At 34.2% G+C, this 27,931-nt stretch overlaps 1 protein-coding gene across 1 annotated transcript; it reads right to left on the bottom strand.

The window, feature by feature from the left end:
- Positions 1-220: 220 nt before the first annotated feature.
- On the bottom strand, positions 221-24,930 carry LOC137387905 (uncharacterized). The gene is made up of 14 exons (XM_068074417.1): positions 24,813-24,930; positions 24,118-24,195; positions 23,012-23,220; positions 16,736-19,169; positions 16,254-16,306; positions 14,353-14,444; positions 13,772-13,871; positions 11,595-11,682; positions 10,327-10,421; positions 8,110-8,197; positions 6,737-6,831; positions 5,134-5,240; positions 2,452-2,636; positions 221-393 (listed from the first exon to the last, which is right to left on the bottom strand). Exons 1-14 carry the CDS (start codon positions 24,928-24,930, stop codon positions 221-223), a joined length of 3,915 nt encoding a protein of 1,304 aa, XP_067930518.1.
- Positions 24,931-27,931: the final 3,001 nt, after the last annotated feature.

Here is a 27,931-nt window from a genome sequence, read left to right as displayed (position 1 = left end):
GATTAAATGAAAAAACGATCCATTACTATTGTCTTATTATTAGATAGTTTCAGTGGCACCGCATGGCGCCAGTTGTAGAAGACTCTATTAAGCATTGCTGCATCAGATCTAAACAACTTTGGGCCTCTTTGTTAAAAATTTACTTTCAACCTTGAAACAACAAAAAAAAGGAAATTGAAACCGTATTAAAACTAGATTAATAGAACTTTTACACTCACACTCATATCTGTTTAACAGTAAGTATATCCAGTACCTGTAAAGACAGCTTATGTGGATGCTTATTTCTTTTGGGTGATTTACGGGACAGAAAAGGATGTAACTGAGTTTTCCTTTCTCTGAATTCAGCTGGTTTTGTTTGGTAAGACGTAGAGGAGTGAGCCCGCTGAGCCACACCTAATAACCACAAAAGTATAATTGCAGCTAATGAAGTCACTATTGAGAGTTTATATTCACGGAACCAGAAGTGTAAAACACAGCTGACAAAATGTTGAATTTGGTGAAAACCTACTTTAGTAGGCGAGCTATACCCATCAAAGGCTTGTAACAAGGCCCCAATATTACTCTGATATTTTTTTCCAAATGTGTATGGCTGCTGATCAAACTATATCTCGTTAAGCTGAGTCTCATTTATCTTAGCTGTATATGCCCTATGTGGCAACACCAGGTGTCATTTACCTGCGATTTTATTGCTAAAGTGTCCACAGTGCTTGATGAGACCAAATATCGATGAACAGCATGTCTGCTGCCATAGAAAGTATGCTTATTGAATAAAATATGAGCAGCGATTAGAGCTTCTATAAAAAAACTAAGCAAAACACAAAAAGACTGTTTGCTGATCTAAGATGAACAAAAAATAAGGCAGTGTGACTCCATTCAACCAATCATAACTGAGTGGTGAGTGTAAAACAGAGGCTTGATATAAGTTATATGTCTCATTAATTATGGTCAGCTGGCGCTTAACATTGCTTCTCTATGAAACTGTTTAAATAGTTTACAGGTCACTGTGTGAAAAATCTTAAACTGACATCCACAAATATGGTGATTTTTCTCAAGACTGTGCAGTTACTAGGATGGTCTTGAGTGGTCAGCTCAGCTACTCATTCTAGAAACGCTTAACGAAAAATTATGGGTAATTCTTACTCTTACAGATTGCAACAAATTTGCACATACACCTTGACATACATGTATGTAGTATTTGACTTGTGTTAGTGTAATTAGTGCTCTCAGGGCTACTGCCATTCAGCCATATAAGTGCTGAATATATGTATTGTGTTGCTAAATATAGCCTGTATCACTAATTTATGTTAGTAACATTTAGTTGACTATTGTTAGAACTAGAATTGGAGCACTCAGTTTGATCGTTTTTAACAGTCAACACTTATTATAAAGCTATAGCTTCACACGATCCCTAGTTCTAGCACATAAGCGTGCTTTTACTAGTTACAACATGATGTCTAACGCAACTATCTATCATAACACTAGTCAAATTGATTCATAAGTAACTAGGAAATACTTGTTTATTATGTTAAGGAAACCTTTATACATTTATATACAGGACGAATGACACCGCTTCAAAGTTATAGATATCTAGAAAATTCTTATGATCATGTTCTTTGGTTTGTCAGCAGTGAGTTTAAATCTGCTGACAAACCAAGTTTTAATTAGCTGTCAGAAGGGAGTTCTAGCAGAATGTTGGAACCAATTCAAGACATAGCGGAGACTTGGAAACAGTTTTTGATGTAAAATCATCTTCTCACTGTAGATATGCTAAAGAGCATATCTACAGTGAGAAGTATATTCAGGGTGCCTTTGAATACCCTTCTCCAAGGAGATGACAGAGCGTATGAGTATAAGGCATTCATATTCCAATTGCAATTCTTGATAAGGGTAAACAAAGTTGCAGTTCATTGACAGTGTAGAAGTGCATATTGAGGGCGATGCATCCTAAAATTTCAGCCTAAGATCTGTACAAATATTTTGATATTTTCAGGCTACCTTAACTGAACTCTTGCATTACAGCAAACACCTTTGTACGCTAAAATATTTTGTTGCATTCATTTGAAGGTCACGGACAGTGTAATCACTGTGATGCTATCTGTAAAAGGATTACTGTAAGCTCAAGAATACGCATGGCCTAGTTGGGTACCCTATTCTACGATAGATATTTACAATGGAGGATGTAGCTAGTGTCCACCTTGTGTACAATGATGTACGACTATTCACAGACACTCCGCTGTCTCTCTCTAAAAAGAATACTCAAACCAGTTTTACTCAGACATTCTTACCCCCAGTCAACAAGAGTGCTTATGATGAAGATGTTTATTAAATTAACCTAACTTTCTTCACAAATATAAATCTTATCATTAACAAGCATTAGATATTTTCTTAATATTTTTTTATGCGTACCTGTAGAGGGAGCAAATAGAAAACTCTAAATTACCCCAACCTTACCTCGATTGCCGTTAAACGTTGGCGGGGCATCTGTCTGTCTGAACATATTGCTTTCTGCATATTTGTAAACTAGTGGAGGAAGATCTGGAGAACGTGGAGGAGTGCGAGAGGGAGAGACTGGTGGTGCATAAAATTTAATTGATGGAGAGGTACTTGAATGGCCTGTGCTTTGCTGTGAATGGAGGCTGTAATAGACAACTAACTCAATTGAGATACTTCAAATATACAGACTTCGAACTTTTCTCTTTGCCATTATAACAGAACTAGGCTGTCTAGCTGACTTAACTCTGTCTACAGAGTGAGTGATATAAAAACATTTTTATTGGACATGTTATATGTTAAAAACTAAAATATGTTCATTCGTTGGACTTTAATACAGTAGCCTTTGTTCCTACTAGTCTATAATGCTTTCTTGCAGTATATGCACATACAACATAATTTTTTGTACTCTATACTCATGCAATCTGTCTCTGCTAGCTAGCGAAATGTTTTTTTATAATACCTGTACTTTAATATATCCAACTGGAAAATAGATGGTACTGAGCTCTAATCTTAGGTAAGGAAAAGAATTTGACTTAGCCTGTAGTTTTGTGTATGTGTTTGAAGAAGTGATAAACCCTGACGAAAGAATTAAATATGTCTTATGTATTTACTCCAACAGAGGTGAATGAGACACCATAACTGTGTGTTCAACCTCTGCTTTCTCTCAGCGCCTATAAACATGCTTTATAGACGCTGAGATCATCTGATTCTGGAAATGTCTGCACTGAAGTTATTATTTTTGTTCAGTTCACATGACACGCAATAATTCCGATGTACAAGTACCCAACTTTATAAGGTATATGCAGTACAACATAAAAACTAAGTTACTGCATTAAAACTGAACATCGATACTCTTTCTTGACTACTTTTCACACCCCACTTTCAGTGGTAACTAATTGGGACGTATGTTCGACTCATCAAGTCAAGCATCATAATATCTAGTTGCATCTACTGGTATTTAATAGCATCTAATAGTATCTAATAGTATCTAATAGTGTCTAATAGTATCTAATAGTATCTAGTAGCATCTAATAGCATCTAATAGTGTCTAATAGTATCTAATAGTACCTCGTAGCATCTAATAACATCTAATAGTATCTAATAATATCTAATAGTATCTAATAGTACCTAGTAGCATCTTATAGTATCTAATAGCATCTAATAGCATCTAATAGCATCTAATACTATCTCCTAGTATCTGCTAGTATCTAATAGTATGTAATAGTATCTAAAAGCATTTAATAGTATCTAATAGTATTTAGTAGCATCTAATAGTATCTAATAGTATCTAATAGCATCTAATAGTATCTAATAGTGTCTAATAGTATTTAATAGTGCCTAATAGTATCTAATAGCATCTAATGGTATCTAATAGCGTCTAATACTATCTACTATTAGATACTATTAGATTGATCTAATGGCATCTAATAGTATCTAATAGTGTATAATAGTATCTAATAGTGTCTAATTGTATCTAATAGAATCTAATAGTATCTACTCATATTTAATAGTATCTAATAGCATGTAATAGTATCTAATAGTATCTAATAGCATCTAATAGTATCTAGTAGCATCTAATAGAATCTAATTGTGTCTAATAGTAGCTAATAGTATCTAATAGCATTTAATAGTATCTAATATTGTCTAATAGTATCTAATAGCAACTAATAGTATCTAGTACCATCTAATAGTGTTTAATACTATGTAATAGTATCTAATACTATCTAATAGTACGTAATAGTATCTAAAAGTGTCTAATAGTGTTTAATGTAACTAATTAAACGAATTCAAATTAAGCTCTACTGCCTAAGCCGCAATGTTGTATCTAGTCTAGTGAAAATCCAATTGACTTACATGTATTTCACTCTGCTCACTAGTCAATAACATATATATGTAGTTAAAATATTTTTATACTGAATACAGCAAACTAAATAGCTGAAGTGATTGTCTTGTGGAGTATAAGTGATCAAACCACTACAATTAAATACACAATACTGTATATATTTCAGTAGCTCAATTTATATAGTAACATAAAACAACAGGTACAGTGATTATGTCACATCCAAAAAATTTCTACTGTGTGAAGTAGGAATGTAAGACTTACAATGCCTATCTGAAAGTACATACAAATCTATATACACCTTTGCACTACATTTACTTTTAATATATGCGCTTGTAATATATGTGCTTGTAATATATGGCCTTGTAATATATGCGCTTGTAATATATGGTCTTGTAATATACGAGTGTGTAATGTATGCTCTTGCAATATAAGTCATTGCAGTATATGCGCTTGTAATATATGTACCTGTCACTTGCTATGTGCATTGGTAATATAACTGTTCTTACATTTCATTTGCTCTTTAATGGAAGTCTGTACAGCCAGAATTTTTATTCATTGTAATAACTTTCCTAGTGCTAGATGAATTGCAAATCAGACATCGAACTACCTTATTAACTAATTATCAACAGAAACTACAGCATGAATAGCTATTGATACACCAATTGTTTTTTATGCTACTATGAAACAGTTGTAGTGTTATCCACTGTCTGGAACATGTATTGATTATATTAATAGTATTTTGCAAACACAGAATAAAAGACAACACCCGGGATGAAAATAAAGTTTTTATTGCTTACGTATCAGGTGACCTGTAGCTAATAATTTTCACAGTGGAGTTGTCTCCTGTATGCTTGCTCCGATGTTGTTCCAAAATCTTCATACGGGTCTCGATATGAAGCAGATGCTAGAAAACAACATCTAGACATGAATTAAGGCTTAAGATGTAGAATATGTGTTTATGATGTAGAATATGTGTTTATGATGTAGAATATATGTTTATGATGTAGAATATGTGTTTATGATGTAGAATATGTGTTTATGATGTAGAATATGTGTTTATGATGTAGAATATGTGTTTATGATGTAGAATATGTGTTTATGATGTAGAATATGTGTTTATGATGTAGAATATGTGTTTACGGTGTAGAATATGTGTTTACGATGTAGAATATGTGTTTACGATGTAGAATATGTGTTTATGATGTAGAATATGTGTTTATGATGTAGAATATATGTTTATGATGTAGAATATGTGTTTATGATGTAGAATATGTGTTTATGATGTAAAATATATGTTTATGATGTATAATATGTGTTTATGATGTAGAATATGTGTTTATGATGTAGAATATGTGTTTACAATGTAGAATATGTGTTTACGATGTAGAATATGTGTTTATGATGTAGAATATGTGTTTACGATGTAGAATATGTGTTTATGATGTAGAATATGTGTTTATGATGTAGAATATGTGTTTATGATGTAGAATATATGTTTATGATGTAGAATATGTGTTTATGATGTAGAATATGTGTTTATGATGTAGAATATGTGTTTATGATGTAGAATATGTGTTTATGATGTAGAATATGTGTTTATGATGTAGAATATGTGTTTATAATGTAGAATATGAAGAAATTCATGTAAAGGATGCCTTTTTGAACAACAGCTTGTCAGCTAACAAAATCATGTACATGTATAAGAACACAGGGTGAAATGTTTGATGATAGTATAGAGTAACAGAGTCATACAGCGAAAAGATACTATATAACTACGTATATATAGCTGATTAGATTACATTTATACTGTAGCTATAGAGTACCTAAAATGAGCATTATAGATTACATAGTGTTACTCAGCTAGTAAACTGCTAGATAGATACTGTAGAAATATTCACCTATTAATCTACAGTATAGATACTATGGAGTTATTCAGCTAATAAGCTACATTATTATATAGATACAATAGAGTTCTCTAGCTAGTAAGCTACTCTATACACGTAGATACATGTACTACGGAGTTGAATATTTAGTAAGCTACTATATAGACAATATAGAGTTATTTAGCTAGTAATCTGTCATTTAGATACTATAGAGCTATTCCACTAGTAAGTTACTATGTAGACACTATAGAATTATTCAGCTAGTAGACTGCTATATAGATACTATAGAGTTAATCAACTAGTAAACTATTGTATAGATGCTAGAGTTACTCAACTAGTAAGTTGTCATGTCTAAAGAATATAGTCAGGAAGCTAGTAAGCTTGTATGTAGACACTACTGCTCAGTATAGATGAGCCCCTCAGAGTGCTTCTACTTGCAATCTGATACCAACATGTTGAATAAACAAGTTTAGGGTTTGCTTTGCCAGATCTTGGCAATGATAGAGTTTAATGTTACCTCTCCAATTTCTGCCTCATACATGGTAAGATCTCCCTCTATCTTTTGGAGGACACGCTTCTTCTTTTCTAGTGTTCCATGCTTGTTTGGGTTAACTAAAACAATTGCACTGGATAAAAACTGTAGTGTGAGGACAGACAAACAATTATACAGTATAAGTATATCACTAAACAGTATAAGTATATCACTAAACAGTATAAGTATATCACTAAACAGTATAAGTATATCACTATACAGTATAAGTATATCACTAAACAGTATAAGTACATCACTAAACAGTATAAGTATATTACTAAACAGTATAAGTATATCACTATACAGTATAAGTATATCACTAAGCAGTATAAGCATACTGCGCTATTCTAATCTAAACACATTTTTGAAAACTGTCAAGAATTTCTTTCTGATTGTCTACCAATATAATCATGTTGCTTAAAACACAATAAATTTAGTGTTATAATGGAAATTAATGAAAAAGATAGACAAAGTTTTAAATTTAGTTGCAATTGTTTAATTTCCAGTATTCAAAAAAGATCTTTTGACACAAAGCTGTTTGATAGAGATAGGATAGGGATGGCATCAGCTCAAAGCAAAGTTAAATAAATTCTATTGGTTCAGCTGAGTTTGCTGGAGTCTTGAAGAGACTAGCTTTGACATAGTTTAGAAAGATTTCAAAGATGACCATTCATTCATTATCAGTCAACGTAGCAACGCAGTCTTTTTTATTTTTATCAACTAAAAAGTTTTAGCCAAAAAATATATTCTAATAATAATATGAAGTAAATAAATATTAAGGCCAATGTCATTAACATCATCAATTCACTTCTATCTGTAAAATCTTAAATTTATTTAATGTTTACTGCATTTTTCTAGATAAATAAATTGCAGTACAAATATATTTATGGATTAGTTCACAATATTCTGAGTTATTCATTTTCATTTGTTTCCCAATTATTACCTTAACGTTGAAATTTTTCATGAGAAAATAATTTAAAACAAATTTGGCGCGGAGGATAGCAAAAATTATCTTGAAACCTTTTTTTAAAAAAACTTCCCGAACATAAGGATTTTATGTAAACAATAGACTTGCTAAACTGTTATATTTAAATTTAGTTTTCATGAATTAGAAGTTTTTGTAATTTAGTGACTTTTAAAAATCAGTAGGCCTATAGACCATGAGAGAATCAGCCAATAGGATTAAGTGGGCAGCACATCATAGTAATATTGCAAGAGTGACTAATCCTGATCTCTAATAGTCACACACTTACCCTGATAAAACTAACTATGATGACTATGACAGAATCTGTAAATAACATAAAGCAGCTGGGTAAAGTAGAAAGTAGAAAGTAAGGTATCACATTAAAAAAACTTACATGAAGATGTGCTTGCTTGAGGGCTCATTGACTTGGTTATGTTATATCGTTCTGTATTAGTCATGTTTACATCCGTACCATCCACAATCTGAGAAAGTTAGATTAAATACTCTTTGAATTTATATGAAGTAGTAATCTATTTTTTGTATTAGTTTGTTACCATTGTATTTTTACAGAAATTGTTTCTGCTGCTGTGGTGTTTTTAACTAATAAAAAGTTTAGTAGTATCATTGTAAAAATTCTCTACTAGCAAACTAATTAAATTTTGTATTGAATGTTAGTAGAAACGATATGTCTGCATGTTTCAAAAGTTCTAACATAATTTTTCATCAAAGATCTTTCAGAAGTTTAACCTGTCACTTTTAAAAGCATAAAAAAACACAAACGTGTACTAAAGATAGAGATAGGGATTTAAATTAAAAACTGAAGACATCTGCTACTTGCTGCAGGAAAAAACTACAAGTTCTGTGCAAGAATATAAAACAGAGAAAGTAACATAGTCTATATAATATTAATTGCATAAGGTTCAGTAGTAGCATATTTATCAGCACCAATCAAAAGTTTAAACATGGTTGCTCACACAAAGAAAAGATTATAAGATAAACGTATGCTGTTACAAAAAGGGTGGAAGTCTTTATATTTGAGGCATTTGTTGCTTTCTGTCCTACGGAAGTAGTTGATGTTAACATGTTTAGTTTTTTTAATATTTGTCATGAAATTTAAATTAATAAAAACTTTTCTTTTGTGCTTTTGCAAAGTAAAACTGACATCAACCGTAAAAATAAGGATAAACATTATCTAAAAAGATAAGCTCACAATGTTGAGACAGAAAAAATGAAAGTTCCAGACAAAAACAGCTCATCTGAGTAACAACAGCAAGTTGAATAAACTCTTGGAGAGTCAAACCAATCATTCAAGTTTTGTTCTTAACATACAAGGTGAGCTGAAAGCAAGTTCCAAGCAGTTACACCAGTCAGATTAACATTGCCTTATGTACAGTTAAAATTGAGGTATGTACAGCTAACATTGCATTATGTACAGTTAACATTGAGTTATGTACAGCTATCATTGAGCTATGTACAGCAAAAATTGAGTTATGTACAGTCAGCATTGAGTTTGCACAGTTAACAGTGAGTTATATACAGCTAATATGGAGTTATATACAGCTAACTTGGAGTTATGTACAGCTAGCATTGAGCTATGTACAATTATCATTGAGTTATGTACAGTTAACAATGAGTTGTGTGCAACTAAAATTGAGTTATGTACAGTTAGCATTAGGTTAGTACAGATAACAATGAGTTATGTACAGCTTATATGGAGTTATGAACAGCTAACATTGAATTATGTACAGCTATAATTGAGGTATATACAGCTAACATTGAATTATGTACAGCTAATACTGAGGTATACACTGCTAACATTGAGTTATGTACAGCTGACATTGAGTTATGTACAGTTAACACTGAGTTATATGCAGTTTTTTCTAACAAAACTATTAAAATACATATATTTATCTTGGAAGCTAAAGAACCCTATTGACAGCTGATTTTTTACCTACACCTACACAGTTCAAGGCTGTTCTTAAACCACTTTGTTTCAGAATAAGTGTATGTTTTCTTGAACATATCTTACTAATTAATTAGCATTCACAAAGACAACTGTCAATACTATCTGCACACATTGTCTGCTGGAATGATGAATAACAATTTGGACTGAAGTAAAAATGATTTAGGTTGGTGCAAACTAAAAACACTCACAGCAGATAGATATATGTTGCTTAATGGTGTCATTTCAATTTCCTGTGACATAGCTTTTTAGTAGAGATAGCGCAGCTAATAAACTGCTATATAGATGCTATAGAGTTATTCAACTAGTAAGCTTCTATTATTATAGATGCTATAGAGTTATTCAACTAGTAAGCTTCCGTATAGAGGCTATAGAGTTATTCAACTAGTAAGCTTCCGTATAGAGGCTATAGAGTTATTCAACTAGTAAGCTTCCGTATAGAGGCTATAGACTTATTCAACTAGTACTGTAGGTTATCATGTCGAAAGAATAAAGTCAGGAAGCTAGTAAGCTTGTATGTAGACACTACTGCTCAGTACAGATAAGCCCTTCAGAGAGATTCTCCTTTTAATCTGATACCAACATGCTGAATGACAAGATTTTGAGTTTGCATTGCCAGATCTTGGCTGTGATAGAGCTTAATATTACCTTCCCAAGTTCTGCCTCAAACATGGTAAGATTTCCCGCTATCTTTCCGAGATCTTGCTTCTTCTTTTCCACTGTTCCATGCTTATTCGCATTGACTGAAACAATTGCACTAGATAAAAACTGTAGTGTGAGGAGAGACAAACAATCATAGCATGCATGATAGGTGTACAGCGCTACTCTTAAAATTTAAATAAAAAATCAATAAAAATAAAAATACAATACTAAATAAATAAATAAAAAACTATTAAAAGGAATTTTCTCAATAAAAATTACTCTTCTAAACACTGAGAAATATTGTGAAGTATGTTTTCTTGCTTATCTACCGATATCATCATGTTCTTTAAAATACAATAAATTTGGTGTCATAATGGGAGTAAATGAAAAACATAGAGACAGTTTTTAATTTAGTGGCAATTGTTTTACTTATTGTATTTTAAAGATATCTTTTGACGCAGAGCTGCTTTTTATTGATAGTATAAAGATGAAATCTGCTCAAAGCAAATGAAATAAATTTTATTGTTTAGTCAAATTTGATAGAGTTTTGAGGATACTAGCTTTGGTATGATTTAAAAAGATTTCAGAGATGGCCATTCACTTATTATCAGTCGGCACAGTGAGGCAATCTTTTTTATTTTCACAGACTTAAAAACCTTTAGTAAGGAGATATATTCAAGAAAAAACATCAAAAGAATAAATATTAAGAACCCTGATGACTATTATTATTAATTTACTTCTAGTGGTAGACTCTTAAATTGATCTAATATCCAATGCATTTTTTTATATAAATGAAAAGCATTCAAGATAAATTTATAGATTCTTTGACAGTATTCTGAGTTATTCATTTGTTTCACAATTATTACATAAACTGTTGAGACTTTAAATATAAAAAACAAATTTGGTACAGAGGGAACCAACAGATATCTTAAAACATTTTCTAAAGAAACTTCTGAAGCATAATGATTCTATGTGAACAAAAAAATTTTCCAATCTGTTATTTTTGAAATTAGTTCTATTAAGATTGAAATTTTTATAATTAGGTGTTTAAAAAATTAACATGGTATTTGTTCACAATATAATATAGACCATGGAAAAATTGGCCAATAGGATTAAGTGGGCAGCATGTCATAGTAATATTGCAAGAGTGACTAATCCTGATCTCTAGTAGTCACACACTTACCATGATAAAAAATAACTAAGATGACTATGAGAGAAATTCTGTAAATAACATGAAGTAGCTGAATAAACTATATTACATTAGATAAACTTACATGAGGATGTGCTTGCCTGAGGGCTCTTTGACTTGGTTATGTTATGTTGTTCTGTATTAGTCATGTTTACCTCTATACCATCTACAGCCTGAGAAAGTTGAACCAAATACTCTTTAAATGTATAAAGAATATTAATCCATTTCTACTAGTTTGTCATATTGCATTTTTATGGAAACTGTTTCTGCTGTATTTGGGATGAATAAAAAGCTTAGTAGTAACTTTGTCAGAACTGTCTACTAGCGAACTAATTAAATTTTTTATTAAATGGTACTAGAAACAATATGCCAGGACATTACAAAGGTTCTAACAAGATTTTTCATCAAACATCTTTCAGAAGTTTAACCTGTAACTTTTAAAAGCATAAAAAAACACAAACGTGTACTAAAGATAGAGATAGGGATTTAAATTAAAAACTGAAGACATCTGCTACTTGCTGCAGAAACAAACTACAAGTTCTGTGCAAGAATATAAAACAGAGAAAGTAACATAGTCTATATAATATTAATTGCATAAGGTTCAGTAGTAGCATATTTATCAGCACCAATCAAAAGTTTAAACATGGTTGCTCACATAAAGAAAAGATTATAAGATAAACGTATGCTGTTACAAAAAGGGTGGAACTCTTTATATTTGAGGCATTTGTTGCTTTCTGTCTTACGGAAGTAGTTGATGTTAACATGTTTAGTTTTTTTAATATTTGTCATGAAATTTAAATTAATAAAAACTTTTCTTTTGTGCTTTTGCAAAGTAAAACTGACATCAACCGTAAAAATAAGGATAAACATTATCTAAAAAGATAAGCTCACAATGTTGAGACAGAAAAAATGAAAGTTCCAGACAAAAACAGCTCATCTGAGTAACAACAGCAAGTTGAATAAACTCTTGGAGAGTCAAACCAATCATTCAAGTTTTGTTCTTAACATACAAGGTGAGCTGAAAGCAAGTTCCAGGCAGTTACAACAGTCAGATTTAAATATTAAATTTTGTATTGAATGTTAGTAGAAACGATATGTCTGCATGTTTCAAAAGTTCTAACATAATTTTTCATCTAGGATCTTTCAGAAGTTTAACCTGTCACTTTTAAAAGCATAAAAAAACACAAATGTGTACTAAAGATAGAGATAAGGATTTAAATTAAAAACTGAAGACATCTGCTACTTGCTGCAGAAACAAACTACAAGTTTTGTGCAAGATTATAAAGCAGAGAAAGTAACATAGTTTATATAATATTCACTGCATAAGATTCAAAAGTGGCATGTTTATCAGCACCAATCAAAAGTCTAAAAATGGTTGCTCAGTTAGGAAAAGCTTTAAGATGAACATATGTTTGTTACAAAAGGTGTGGAAATCTTTATATCTGAAGCATATAGTAATAGTTGATGTTAATTTGTCTAGTCTTTGAATATATGTCATAAAATTTCAGATAAAATACACTTTTTTGTGTTATTGCAAATTAACACCGGCATCAACCATAAAAATAAAGATTTATATTTTATTTTACAAAAGATAAGCTTACAATGTTGAGACAAAAAAGATGAGAATGCAGGCAAAAACAGCTCATTTGAGTAACACCAGCAAGTTGAATAAACTCTTTGAGAGTCAAACCCATCATTCGAATTTTGTTCTTAACATACAAGGTGAGCTGAAGGCAAGTTCCAAGCAGTTACAACAGTTGGGCTAACATTGAGTTATGTACAGGTAACATTGAGTTATTTACAGCTAACATTGCATTATGTACAGTTAACATTGAGTTATATGCAGTTTTTCTAACCAAACTATTGAAATTTTACATTTATCCTGGAAACTAAAGAACTGTATTGACAGCTGATTTTTTGCCCAAGCCTACAGGTTTCAAGGTTGTTCCCAAACCTACACAGTTCCATGATGTCCTTAAACCTACACAGTTCCAGGTTTTCCTTAAACCTACACAGTTTCAGGTTGTCCTTAAACCTACATGGTTTAAGGTTGTCCTTAAACCTACACAGTTTCAGGTTGTTTTTAATTACTTTGTTTCAGAGTTAGTGTGCGTTCTCTTAAACATATTTTACTAATTAATTAGCATTCACAACGACAACTGTCAATACTATTCGCACACATACATGTAAACTGCTGCAACTGAATAACAATTTGGACTAAAGTAAAAATGATTTAGGTTGATAAAAACTAACAGCACTGACCGTGGGTATAAGAATGTTGTTTTGGTGCTTATTCTGTTGCTTTACAGTGTCATTCAAGTCTTCTGTGGTAGAGCTTGTTGGAAGAGATAGTGCAGCGATTCTGAGAAGAAAACCATATCAGAATGTGAAATGAGCTAATAGCCTAAAAATAGCTAAGCAGTCTTCTTTACAATGAATAAGATCACTGCACCACACAGCTCTGGAGAAACTAGGCTATTAATGAGAAAATATTGTTGTAGCCAAGGTTTCATTTTTTTAGCAGTTGAAATTGAAAGGTAGAACTGCATTTACTGTCAGCTTCTAAAAATTTTTAGGAAATGATAAAATTAGGCCTCGTACCGCTGAGTGAAGTGTAAAAAACTAAAGCTAGGCATTTAGTTTGTAATGACAATTTATATGCGTAAAAGTTATTTTATTGATAAAAATAGCTCGGCAGAGTATAACACAAACAAAGAGCGTTAAGAATACAACTAGTCAAAACAATTGTTGAAATTGCATCATCAAGTTATTGCGGTAGGTGCAAAAACTCAAGTTTTGGAACACTATAATTAGACATGAGATGATGAATGCTTTTAACTCACATTGTGTGCACTTCACCCTTTGTCTTGTTTACTGACTCTTTGAGAAATTCAAACTTGTCCTGTAGGTAGTCATACTGCTCAAGTTCAGCGGCCTGTAAAAGGGAAATACATGCAGTTAGCAAAACATTCTCTAGAGTGCAGTCTCTTTAAACACTCAATTTTTGATTGCAGAATAGCTAACTTTGCTCGTGTGAGCTTCTGACCACAATGCTCCTACTTTGAGCAGTAAATACTGTATATATTTACTCCCTTTCATTTAACTTAAGAGTGCAATCTACTGTAACAGAACACTGCAGACACAAGTTGTTTGCAATACTTAATAAAGGGTGTTCCCATTTTTACAACCTCAGTAGTTCTTCATAGTACATACTAACAATGGTGACTGTAATTATTGGACCCCCTAGTAATTTAGTATCCTTTGTCATTTATGACATAAACTCACTCTCTTTATCATCTCAGACCGTAAGTACTATACATATTTGGGAAGAAAGTTTTGTAGACCACCAAGAGTCTGTCACCAAAAGTATTTAAAAAAATATAATCTATGTACTGGGCACCCATTTTATCTTATCCTGTAATTGACAATAAGAGATTGCCAATTATATATTAAGACATTCCTAACACTTCAAAGACCATCGATTTATTGTTATATAGTTAGGCCTACATGTACAAATATGTTCCAAGACCATGCTGAATTAAACTAATGTTGTCAACACATACATACATAGTTTTTGTTAATTCTTTGTTGTAACTTGCAGATACCATTATTCTATGGTAAAACCAAGCTAATAGGTCACCATCACTTAATCTTCACTATAAAATAGCCATGTTTGTCCATATGTCTGGCCAAAGCCACACTTGAACGATGGTAAAAAGAGCATCACATTGAAATTGAGCCCTTGTATTCAATTCCTGTGTGATATTAGCATACCACATACATAATGGATTCGATATTAACAGCCAGGCTCACTACTACCAACCTCAGCACTTGACCAAAGAGCTGCTTTGTAGAATAACTGTGCACCTACTTATTACACATGACGATCTCTCATGGTGTACGGGACTACCAGAGTACTATTAGTTTATAATATATACGTATGTGTAGAGCATTCCTAGCTTTCTATTCAAGTCCATATTGTTATAATTCATGTACTATACAGTATAGGCTAAAAGTCAGCACAAAGTGCTCAATATTAAAGTAGAGCTTACTATAAATTTGGTAAGACATTTATTAAAATTTGACTAAGCATAAAAATTACTAAAAGTTTCATATTACACAAAAGGTGTGCAATACTCATCGGATAAAACGCTTAGTCTTAGCATATCATCTGTTGAGTGTTTTATCAAAATAAATCGATGGTCTTTGAAGTGTTAGCAACGTCTTAATATACAATTGGGAATCTCTTATTGTCAATTGAAAGATAAAATAAAATGAGTGCCCAGTACACAAATTATACTTTTTTAAATACCTTTGGTGACAGACAGAGTTTAATCTGATGATTGTAATAGGCAACTTTTAGTAATTTTTATGCTTAGTCAAATTTTAACAAAGTTTTTGCCAAATTTATAATTCATGTACTAAATACTTTAACTATGAATTATTAACCGACAACAGGTTTATTTCAAAGGGCCTCATAATTACGATTAACACTGTATCAACCATAACTGAAGTTCAATAAAAACAACAAATATTCTACTGAGCAACTTTCTGACTGTTTGTAAACATGTTCAACTATAAAATATTAACAATTGTACAATAGGTGTACAAATAAAAACTAAAGTAGAGTTTTATTTTCATTAGTTAGTTTGCATTTGTAGTTGTTACACCCGCTTACAGATTGTTACAATGAAAAATTGGAATAAACCAATATTTCAAAATCACGTTGTAACACAAAACTTACCATATAATCTGAAGCAGTATCCGAGTTTGATGTTTCTATAACTTCATCAGTTGCTGAAACAAATATCAATGAATGTTGACTGACAATGGAGAAGAGAATAAATTAAACAAAATTCCTTAAGGATGGAAACACGCTATGAAATTACAAACTTAAAATTATATGCATTTGCTTTTGAAAGATCATGACACTGACAAATTATATTAACCTCTATCGGTAATAGCTATCAAGTTTATAAATGTCAGTGTAGCAACAGAGGGTTAGAGTTCCTCTCCACTGATTGAACAAAAACTACCAAGTTTTAAACTGTAATATGTGTATGCAGAGCAACAAAAACTTAGAGACAGGCTGTGACTTTCTTAAGCATTGCTGTTTAGGACGTTGTCATGCATTGCAAAAATTTATCAGGCTTCAGAAAAAAAACAAAGCGATTTACTGATCACCATCTCTGTTTCTACACCAGTTAGGACTAGCATGTCACTTACAAGCTGAGATGTCTCTTGTCTGTGTTGTGGCTACATGAATATCAGTTGTGTGCGTTGCCATAGACCTCCTTGTCTGTGACCTCTGAAGGTTGGCATAGTTTTTTTCAAGTTTTACAATGTCTTCATTCTCTCTTGCCAGAATTGGTAAAACAGTTGCATTAATTACGCCTTTTTCTTCTTTAGCAGGCTCAAGTTCGGTTACAAAAGTTTCTAGATTTGTAGCATTTGCTACTTCTTGAGCTATAGAAGTAGTTGAGGTTGAAATGTCTAGTTTTTCAATATTGGCCACAAAATCTACACCAAGAGAAGCGTCAATGCCTTTTTTCTTGCCCTCTTGCGAAGTAATGTTGGTGTCAGCCATTGACCCTTTAGCTTCCGCAACTAATGACACATTTTCAATGTTTGGTTCCTCTTGTGCTATAGTAGGCTCATAAATCTCAGATCCATCAAGTGTAATTTGAGATACTTCAGTGATTACTTGCATAACACCTGATGGTGAGGTCTTATTCTGAAATCGTCTCTTCTCAGCGAGCTGCGAACTCAAGGTTGGCTTTGATTGGTGACTAGATCTTTCATTCATGCGTATTGGTTGAACAATTCCAATTTTGCCAATATCTGTTTCAAGCTCAATTTGCTCAGAATAATTCTTCATATCAGTGTCTGATTTTGATTCGTTGACTTTTACCAAATAATGGCTTATGTCTACATCAGAGCTGCTGCGTATAACATCGAGTGATCTTTGCCGTTGCACCGTATGATTTTCAACAGAACTGCCCAGTTTCTTTGGAGCTAGATAACTTAAGGTTGTATGGCCAGTAGTACTAGAACCTGAGCCTCTGACCTTTAGCTTTGATGGTTTACTTTTGTCTATAACTTTTGAAGGTCTATTCTGCATTTGTCTTGATGATGTCTGTGAGGGAACTCGGCGAGTAGGTTTATCAACTAAAACAGGATCTTTAGAATCTACTTGATGAGCTCCTAACAGCACTTGTGACCCAAGATCTATGCCCTTTGTTGGTAAAACATTGGCAGAATCTACTCGTGGTGTTCTAAATATCTTGCGATATTTAACTGAAGGAAATTGACTGCGGGCTTTTATGTCAGGAGGCATTTTGGCAAACGTCTCTATATTCTCAGTTGATTGATGCTTCGGAGCAAAGGTTGAGCTGTTGATCCTTACTTGTTCAGAAAGAGAGTCAATAGACCCAGTTATATTTGGAAATGCATCAGATTGTCTGAGTTCATATGGATGTTTCGAACTTCCATTTTCTAGCTCGTGATTAGAATGAACGAATCTTGCAGTACCTAATAGATCTAAAGCACTATCTTCAGACGATGCCTGCATTTTACTTTTTCTAGTGCTAGATTTCACATTTTGCGCAATTGATTTTGAGCTTCCTGGAGGTTGAATTTTAGTTGTGGTTTCAGATTTGCCTTCTACATTAAGTTTTCTTTTTTTGAGTTTTAATGTGCTGCTTTCTGGTTTAAGTTGACTGCTAGTACCTATTGGAGATTTTTTAGCTGCAACCTTTTTGATTGTTCCTTTTGGTCCTAAATTCAAAACATTTTCAGGCTCATCTGTTGAAATTTTATCTCGAGTGACATCCGATGCTACAGCTATTGGCAACGATAGCGATGGTAAGTTTAGGTTACTTGAACTAATTTCAACAGATCTCACTGTGGTCTCTGGCTCATGAATAAAATCCAATGCTACAGCTGCTGGTGAGGATAACAATGGTAAGTGTGTGTTAGTTGAGCCTTTCTTTTCTTTTTCCATACTTGCCTCTGACCATTCAGCAATGGCTGCTTCTAGAGTAGTTGGTTGTTTGTCGTAAGGGTACCTCAGGGAAGGTCTCTGACTCTCTTGGCCAAGCTTCAGATTTGATGAAGAAGCTAAATTAAGCAAGTCTTGAGATGTTCTAGAAAGTCCTCGACTGCTAGAAGGCACAGGTAAAGATGCGTAAGTATCTTTAACTGATGCTGGAGACACATTTGTTTCAGATGGTTTAGAAAAGAACACATCACTTGACGGAATCGGTAGAAAAGAGTTTTGTTTACTAACAGATGAGAGATTGTACTTAGCAAAAGATGGTCTAGTAGAAGCAGAGTTACTAGAAGGAGCAAGAAGAGAATTGAAGCGATCTTCACTAGGTGTTGCAGCAAAATTTCCTACAGATCCTTTATTATCCAGCAATCGCTTCTCGTTGAGGTCAGATATGAAACCTCCCGGAATAGTTGGAGAAAAAACATCAAAATTTTCTGAAGTATGCTCAGAATCTGCAGAGGCTATAGCCAATCTTGATTGTGATTGCTCCGCTAAAGAAGATGTTTTCCCGCGACTAGTCACATTCCTCTTTGATCTACCGCGTTTTGCTGTTGGAGTTAAGTGCTGTTTTGAGTCTACTTTAGTCTCACTCATTGATCGAATAAGCGGCTACAATCAAAATTATAAACATCGAACTTTGCAAGTCAGCATTAGAAAGCTACACAGAGAGCAGTCACATTAAAGAACTGTCAACCATATTACTGCTGAAACAAAACTAAACAGAGACAGAGTTCCCATCACAAACTTTTTGTAAATTCAGAAGGGATGAAAAGGCAAACTGTATGTAATTCAATAACCGTAATAAACAGCAATTTTATTTAACTTTAAAAAATCATGTATTACCACATTTAATTTAACATTTGCACAGTGATGGCAAGCATTCTTTTTACAAGGTAGTATTAAGGAAACTAGTTTAGGATGGTGTAAAAAAATCATTCTTATCCTTCTTAACAAATCTGAGCATTAGCTGTTCCAGAGTCCAACCAGCTGCTAACTAGAAATGTTATCTCACATATTGAGCTTCAGTTCAAGAGACTAGAAGGCTGAACGCCGCTTGAAGTATCAATCACTTACTATGCTGGACTTTTGTAGAAGTGGCTGAGCTTTGCTCTGTTTTATGCGAGTTGAACTTTTCTCGGACAGTGGTTTCATATTTAACTCTGACTGATCTTCGGCTTCACTACTTAAAATGGTCTGCTTTGAGACTTTCATACTTTTAGATTCTGTGATAGTAGTAAAAATATACAAGTTAGCATTACTAGTTCCACTATTAGCATAAATATTAGCATAAATACTGTCACTATATTTTCCTGCTTAGTTGCGGTTTCCCAAAAAACCATAAATATGTGAAAGTCTAGTAAAGATAGTTGCAATTACATATTTATCACTTTATTGGCAATGAGTTCATTTAAAACAGAAATGTTTTTTTAAACTATGCAGTATAACCCTAATAAAACAAGAAATACAAAAAAAAACAAAATTTAACCTAAAAAAAGGGTTTTACAACTAGTGTTTAAAAATACCATTATCTGCTATAAGAATGGATAGTAGTTAGAAGAGTGTTAAAGCGGCTGACAATGATATTTTTTAAAGCAATTGCTAGATGTTGTATGCAACTCGTTTATATCTAGTTGAAACAGGTTAAAAACCTGCAACTGCCTTGTAAAAATGAGGGCACAAATCATCAAAGTTTTTGAAACCTTTAATTGATGTAAAATAAACATTTAGCTTGTAAAGTAAGAAAATGCAAATATTGTAAAGATCATTCATTGGAATAAAATATGCTGAAATATAATGTAAACTTTTAATTAGTTAAAATGCTCTTTTTTCTATTTGAAACAAATAATTTTGCAACATATTTTGGAGCTAGATTATACTAAATGTGTATAATATAAATAGAAAACAGTTACAGTGGTAGTTCAAGATTTCGGCACATATGTATGCTGCCTAGGTTTTTGCAGATTTTCAGCGTTTTCCGATTTTTTTTAGAAATTTAGCACATGTGTGAATGTCATCAGTGAGTTTGATAAAAACAAATCAGTATATTTATATGCAATACTTATATTTACTACAGTTACACTTATATGTATCAATGCACTCACTCTCTAAGTTTTCATCTGGAGCTACGCTGTATGAACTTGGTTGTTGAGCAACAGTAGATGGCAGTTTTCTTGTATCATGTAAAGCCTTTTCCAGAGTTCTCAATATCCGGTACATGTTTTTTAGTTTTTCATCATAGTTTGTCTAAAATTGTATTTTGGTCTATAGATACTGTTACAAAATATGCAAATCTAATAGTTTTAGATCGTTTTTATTCTTTTACTTATGTATCGTGAGGATTTGTAACATTTGCTAATTTTGTGTTTGTACCTCATTTTTATTAGCTTTATACCCTGAAGTTTGCAGCTAAGTTTGCAGTTGCAGCTTTGGTGAGTCATACTGTTTTTTTAGCATTAATGGGTCGTGCTCTTGCCTTCAGCTAAACCCCCATTAAACTTTGAGAAGAAATGGCAACAGTGTCAACGGTTATGAATGCATTAGACTTTGAACTAGCATGAGTGTGTTTTAATTTTTGTGCTGTAGCTTGCACTCACCTTTTGAAATGTTGGTTTTGTATCTCAAGTGTTACAAAAAAATTTTTTTTAATAAATATTTTATAAGGCATGAGCAGTTTTACCATAATCAAAACAAAGCAGCCATAAAAATTTGATTCAATTTATTCATTTGCAAACTAAAATGTTAAAAGAAAAAATTAGTTTTTTTTGATGAGCTCAAACTTTCAACTATTGTGCCACACGCTGACACACTCACTTCTGCCTATTGTGTCTGATCGAGTTCGTGTTATTATTATATATTTACAATGAAGTTTATATTTTTATTTTAGTGGTTTCAGTTAAGAAACAGTACTAAGATAATTGATAAAGATGAAGAGTTGTCTCCTTACTATTTTAGTTTCTCATTCAAATACAGGTTTGAACTTTCACACCTGGCACTCAGCTACTTTGGATTTGTCTGCAAAATTCTTAGAAAAAACAATTCTAGCAAAATAAATTAAATATAATTAGATTTATTATTTAGCCGGCAGCACGAGCAATATATTTTAGCTGCGGTAAATATATTATATTATCATTTATTAAATTGTTACTAAAATTATTACTAAAATATTATATTATTATTTGTAAGTTTTTTGAAAGAGTTAATGTGTATGTAAGACATTGAAAAAGTTTTAGGTTTGACCTTGTATTGAATTGACCTTAATGTTGACAGTATCATTGGACCTTATTGTTTAATTTTCTGATGAAAAAGTAATAAAGTAACTGACATTAATCCAAAACTATTAACTAAAGACTGCATGTCGTGGCTAGAATATGCTTCTTTAAACATGCTTATGAAGGGAAATAGACTTATTGATTTAGAATTACAATGTATTAACAGCTTGGAGAGAATGAAGCATAGATTCAACAAAACATTTTAATACAGCTATTCTTAGAAACGAAACATTCCAGTTGACTACAGTTAACTTGCATTACTACCAACTTATTTGACTGTTACCTGTTCAATCAATGGCTAGCATAATCTAACCAATTAGACTGTGCATCAACATTTCCTCTGTCGATGCATTGGTCAACCATCTTGATGAGTTCAAAGTTGTCATAAATGTGTATCAGTTTAACATGCATGTTTAGTTAGAGGTGAGCTCAAAAACCTTCTTTAAGTCAGAAATTAGCTGCTAGCTTATGATTATAAACATTCACTTTATCGATTTAGGTACAAGATCAAAGTACAAAATTAAATTTTGATTAAGAAACTAACTGATTACCTAACTACTGACTACTATTGAGATTGACTAATGACTGACTAACTAACAGATGACTAAGAAACTAGCTATTAACTAACTATTTAGTTGTATTTATAACTGTAACCTGTAAGTTGTAATAAACAGTTGCTTGTCAGTCATGAAACCACTGAAAGATTCTTAAAAAGACTGGGCCTTATAAAGAGCATCGCCCGAAAGGTTATGTACAGCTCTGTAGTTTTGAATCATAGTAGCGCGAGTGGTCTGATAATCACCCATAATCAACTCCCATCTGACGTTTAAACATGGCATCTGCTGCGAGCATAGCTGGTGAGCTGAACACATGGCTATGACATATCAATGCTGACAAATAATATGATGACTCAACAAAACTTTAAGACATAAGGCCCATAAAGAAAACACTCAGGAAATCATTAAATACGTGTGACAGATATCACGGCTAAAGTAACAAAACAGTTTACTAGACAAATATGACACTACTTTGCTTACTAAAGAGGTAAAACTGTAAAAGGCTTTATAGCTAATGGAAACCTCTCTTGACAAGCATTATTCAATACCAAGTTTTGGTGGCTAGCTATATGCAAACCACTTGAGCTCTTCTCAAACATTAAGAAATAATAACTTTGTTACAAACCGGTGCACTCATTTTAGGCGCGTAGTCTATGAATCCCTCATTCATATACCGGTAAAGGCCATCTACGCCGCCTTCTTGCTTGACCAATGAGCTCTTTAGCTGCTCAATCTCAATAGTAGCTAGTTTAGCCTTTGCCTGGCAAAACTCAAAATCCCTGGTGACAATTTCAAGTTGGTTTTTAAGTGAGGAGACTCGCTCTACAGGTATCTCTGTATACAAGAAAGAAATAGGAAAGTGTATGCTTAAGCTTCCAGACATCAACCATGAAGACTATCACAGTTTGTGTCATCAGGTGAACTTGTCTGTTGAATATCCATTTCTTAATGCTAGGAACAATTCTTATTGCACTTTGTGAACCTCTTGCTTTTGGATGATATTTTCAGTTCAGTTTTTTAAGTTTAGGAATCATGCATCAGTAAGTAGAAAAGTTGATATAACCAGGAAATATATAACTTAATTACAATGATTGCAAAAAGGCAAGCACTCAACTGATGCTGCACTTTGAAAATGACTGAATTAAATCATAGAACAACTCAGAATCTGATAGAAATTATGAAAAACCTGTTTTAGTACTTTGGACAAGTTAATTTTTTTTAACTACATGTACTTGTTCACTTAAGTTGATCTTATAATATCATTAGTTAGACTTGAACGAACCCTAATGTTAGTCTTTTGAATTGAGTTGTCATTTGCTTGAAAGCTGTAATAAGTACAGCTGATCTTTGTTCACTTTCTTGAGTTAGATTTTTGTTGATGTTTGAGCTGACTCTATAGAGTAACAGTGGTTCAGCAAGGCAAATAAAAGTCAGTAGAATATCCCTAATATTTTTGTACTGATTTTGAGTTAATGTGTTAGTCTAGCAAAGCAGTAGTTGAATTATTAGATAAATTATAGTTAAATTTAGTAAAAACACTGCCTCAACACTGGTTTCCTTTCAAATTTCTGCAATCCAAATATGACTCATTAAATTTGAAGGATAAAAAAATTGAAATAACTTTTGACTTCATAGGTCACGAAGCAAAGGGTGCCCTAGGATTTGACTACTGGTATGGTTATTGCACAAATTCGGCATAGCAATAACCTAAAATTCTATATTTAAACCTACTTGGTTCTCGCGGTTCTTTGGGTTCTTTTTCCTTCAAGTCACTTACTGCTTTTTCATACAGTTTCACTCCTGCCGCTCCTGCAAATATAGAGTTCATCAATGACAGTAGACTGCGCAAGCAGAACCTTCTTTTTAGCTCACACAATTCTTCCCAATGGAAGTACAATATGTTTTGTCACAGAGTAAGATTAACATATTAATCAACTAATTCATCTGACGATCATAAAAAATTTAGTAATCTCCTGACATAGCCACTCGCAGTGAGGAGGTGACTTGGAGATCTTTTGTCAGTCAAATGGAATTACTATCAAAACTACTTGAAAAAGCTGAAGTCTGGACCATGGCCTAGTTGAAGAAGCACAGCCGAAGCCTAAACGAGCCACACCAGGTTGGGTTGCAAGAAGTGCGCTCAGACACACCAGTATAGAGACTGGGCCTATGACTGATGAGAAGCCTGTCTCCCAAATGGCAGGAGCGGCTCATACTGCATCCCAAATTTAGGCCAAACCAATATAGCTGGGGTTTTCCTTAGACTCTGGTGTATCGGGTGCTAATAATCTTGCTTCTTCAGACCAGGGTAGTGCTGAGCTGATCAGAGCACAAGCTCTAGCCTGGCTCCATTCCCCATGTTACTTCTTCCCAGAAAAGCAAGAGGAGCAGTTCATTAAGTTTTTAATTGACTCCGAATGGCCTACTGACTTTGACAGGCTTCCTCAGGGCACAAGAAAACTGCTTAAGGAGGGTGACAACCAAGGTCACATAGCCGATGGGAATCGGCTGCCTTTCTATGGAGTCATACGATTGCCAATACATCTTCAAAGGTAAAGACTAAAGAGATTTTTATCGCGAGCCTAATCAGTAAAAATGCCATTTTTGGTAGCTTACCAGCTATGGAGTTTAAGCAATCCATGGTTTTCGTCGGTGAGTGACTGTTGATCTGCATAGATTTTGTTAGGCAGTTGTAGGCCTATGTTGAGTCACCACCTTGAACTACTGCCTATTGGGCCTAATAGAGTTTGGCTCAGGGGATCCTCCATTGGCTAAAAATTTGAACCGAAATGTGCCAAAGAGAAGAGTAGTCATGCAATGCCTGAATGTCAAAGACCAACTTCTCTAAGTCGGCACCACGATTTGCATATAGCCAGAATTAGATGACCATTAGATGAATGAGAAATTGCCCCTCTTCAGCTCGGGCTTTTATGGCCTGAGGTGCAAAAGTACAAGAGTTAAGGGGGCTTACTCATTTAAGGGACCTGTTGCAAGCAGCAAAAAAGAACTGCACAGAACCAGGACAAACTGAATGGTTAGCAAGGATGCTAATATGATACCAAGCCCTGGTTAGTACAGAAAGATAGGAAGGTGTCGGCTGGACCTCTGAGGTGCGGCACTCCATTTCACTGAAAAGCCACAATTTTACCCAGCCTACATGTCGCTCTCCTTACTGGCTCAGTTGATTCATAGAAGGAGGCTGAGGCAGCACATCAGCTAGAAGAGCTTTTCAGCAAACAACTCATTGAGCATGCTAGAAGCGCCTGGAGTTATCCAGTGGTGTTGCTAAAAAAAGGATAAAAAGCGGCAATTTTGTATTGACTACCACAAGCTGAACACAGTCATAGAGCAGAATGCAGACCCCTTATCTCAAATTGATGATACTTTCAATGCGGTCTGCGACAGCACGTTCTTTAGTACACTGAATCTGGCCAGTGGCTATTGGGAAATGCCCTTTGATGCCTATGCCAAGGAGAATCCAGTGTTTGCAACTCGCCCTAGTTTATGAAAGTGAAAGGTCCTGTCATTTAGACTCACGTTTGTGGCATTCGCTCTTTAGAACCTGATGAAGTGAGTGTTGCACGGCCTTCATTGGCAAAGGCTATTAGTCTACCTAGACATTTTAGTCATTGTGCTAGATTTAGACACCTACCTTCATCAGTTAAAAACAATGTTTTCACAGCTAAAGAGAGCTGGCTTCATACCATCCAAGTACAAACTTTCCAGTCATAAATGCATTACCTAGGTCTTGTGGTAAGTAAAAAAGGAATGGCTACTGGCCCTGAGAAGACCGACAAAAAAAATAGTCAACTTTCCAGAGAGCTCCGAGTGCTGTAGAGCTTCTTGAGCACAGTAGAATACTACCATCAGTGCACTTCAAGCTTTGCTTCTGTGACACAGCCCTTGCACAGGTTGACAGAAAAAGGAGAGAAGTCAAAATTGTAAGAGGAGCAAGCTGCCTTTGAGGCTTTGAAAGAATTATTCTCTTCTGCACCCGTCTTAGGATACCCCAATTCGGGTCAGCAGTATATATTACGTATAGATGCGAGCGGATGCGGAGTAGGAGCGGTACTGTCCCAAGTTTGAAACAAAGCAGAAAGAGTGATTGCCTACCTTAGAAGGCCCCTGGGACCTGCTGAGAGAAACTACTACATTACTCGGCAGGAGCTGCTTCTCATAGTAAAGGCCGTAAAACATTTCTGACTATCTATATGGCCAGCAGTTCTTACTCTGAACTAACTATGCTTCACTCTGTTGGCTGCAAAAGGGAACGACTCGTCCAATTAAATGCAAAGGTATTTGAAGATCTTGGAGGAGTTCTACTACATGTATATGCTGGAACACCGAGCCGGGTTACGCCATAGAAACTTTGATGGGCTGAACTGGCAGACTTTTGAAGACTGTCGGCATTGTGAGCTCATCAAGCTAAGAGATGATGGACTCACTAAAATTCACCCAAGCCCACTCTTCTGTGAACCTTACCATGAAAGATCAGCCCTTGTCATGCAGACCAAAAGGAAGCCCAACAGCAATATCAAAGGTTGCCAGGACCGCACAAGAAATGGACAGTCGTTTGAGTCAATCCGCTGCTTTCAAGGTGGTAGCTGAGCGTGTAGACCTGGGTCCAGCCAAGGCTATCTTGTGATGTCTGTCATTGTTGTCCCGTGTTTAACAAGTATGATGTCTGCTTGCGAGCTAGTGTCCACTTAAGTGGCTAGTGAGTCCAATCTGAGATCAGCAAACTTTGTCACATAGAGGGCAGGGAGGACCGGCTTCAGTTATAAAGGGAGAGCTTTGACCAATTTTATAAGCAGCCCTCTTCAGCTCTCTTTTAGCTTGTTTGTTCTCTTCAAATAGCATCATGCCATTGATCTCATCAGTGTTTTCTAACCGCAGATAGGTGATTCCGCTGGATGCGGTCTTTTAGCCAGGAGTATGAGAAGACAGGCTATGTTTAGGGTGCCTTTTCTAGCTCCTTCCTCTGATTGAGGTGAGCAGAGTAGATCCTAGATAGGGCTGCTCAGTCATAAAGATCACTATCAAACAGCTTTATTGTCTCCGAACCTAAGCTGAGCAATTATTAAACCTCTATTGCTTACGTGCTAGTTTGTAATAAGAGGCTTCTAGGTATCCCTTTTCTGCCTCTTCCATCCCTCCCAAATTGCCGCAGAACCTTGTTGACCAATTGCAAGCAGAAGCTGTGCGTGTTGAGATACCCATTGCAGAGTAAAGCCTTTATTACCTGACCAAGTGTCCCTGTACCCAATGGCAAGATAACTTAGACGATTGAAGAAACACCTTCCTGCAGCAAGCTGGCCGCTGACCGTTGATGATGGCTCTTTGGCCCTTCCAGTTGGGTGCTCACAGACCCTTTGTGTTTGTTTAGGGTTTTTTCCTATAGTCTTTGCTCGTAAGCAGGAGCATTCTGCAAAGCAGCAGATCAAGCTCTATTCTCATGAAAAGTTGGATTAACAGGTTAGTCGCTGGTGTGTTGACCATGAAACAGGTGATACTGGTTTACATGTTACCAGTAGCAGGTAGCAAC

This window comes from Watersipora subatra, chromosome 2 (assembly GCF_963576615.1).
Source record: "Watersipora subatra chromosome 2, tzWatSuba1.1, whole genome shotgun sequence".
In the NCBI taxonomy this organism is placed as follows: Eukaryota; Metazoa; Bryozoa; class Gymnolaemata; order Cheilostomatida; family Watersiporidae; genus Watersipora; species Watersipora subatra.
Note: the sequence above shows the minus strand (reverse complement) of the source record. Positions and strands in the feature narration are given on the sequence as shown.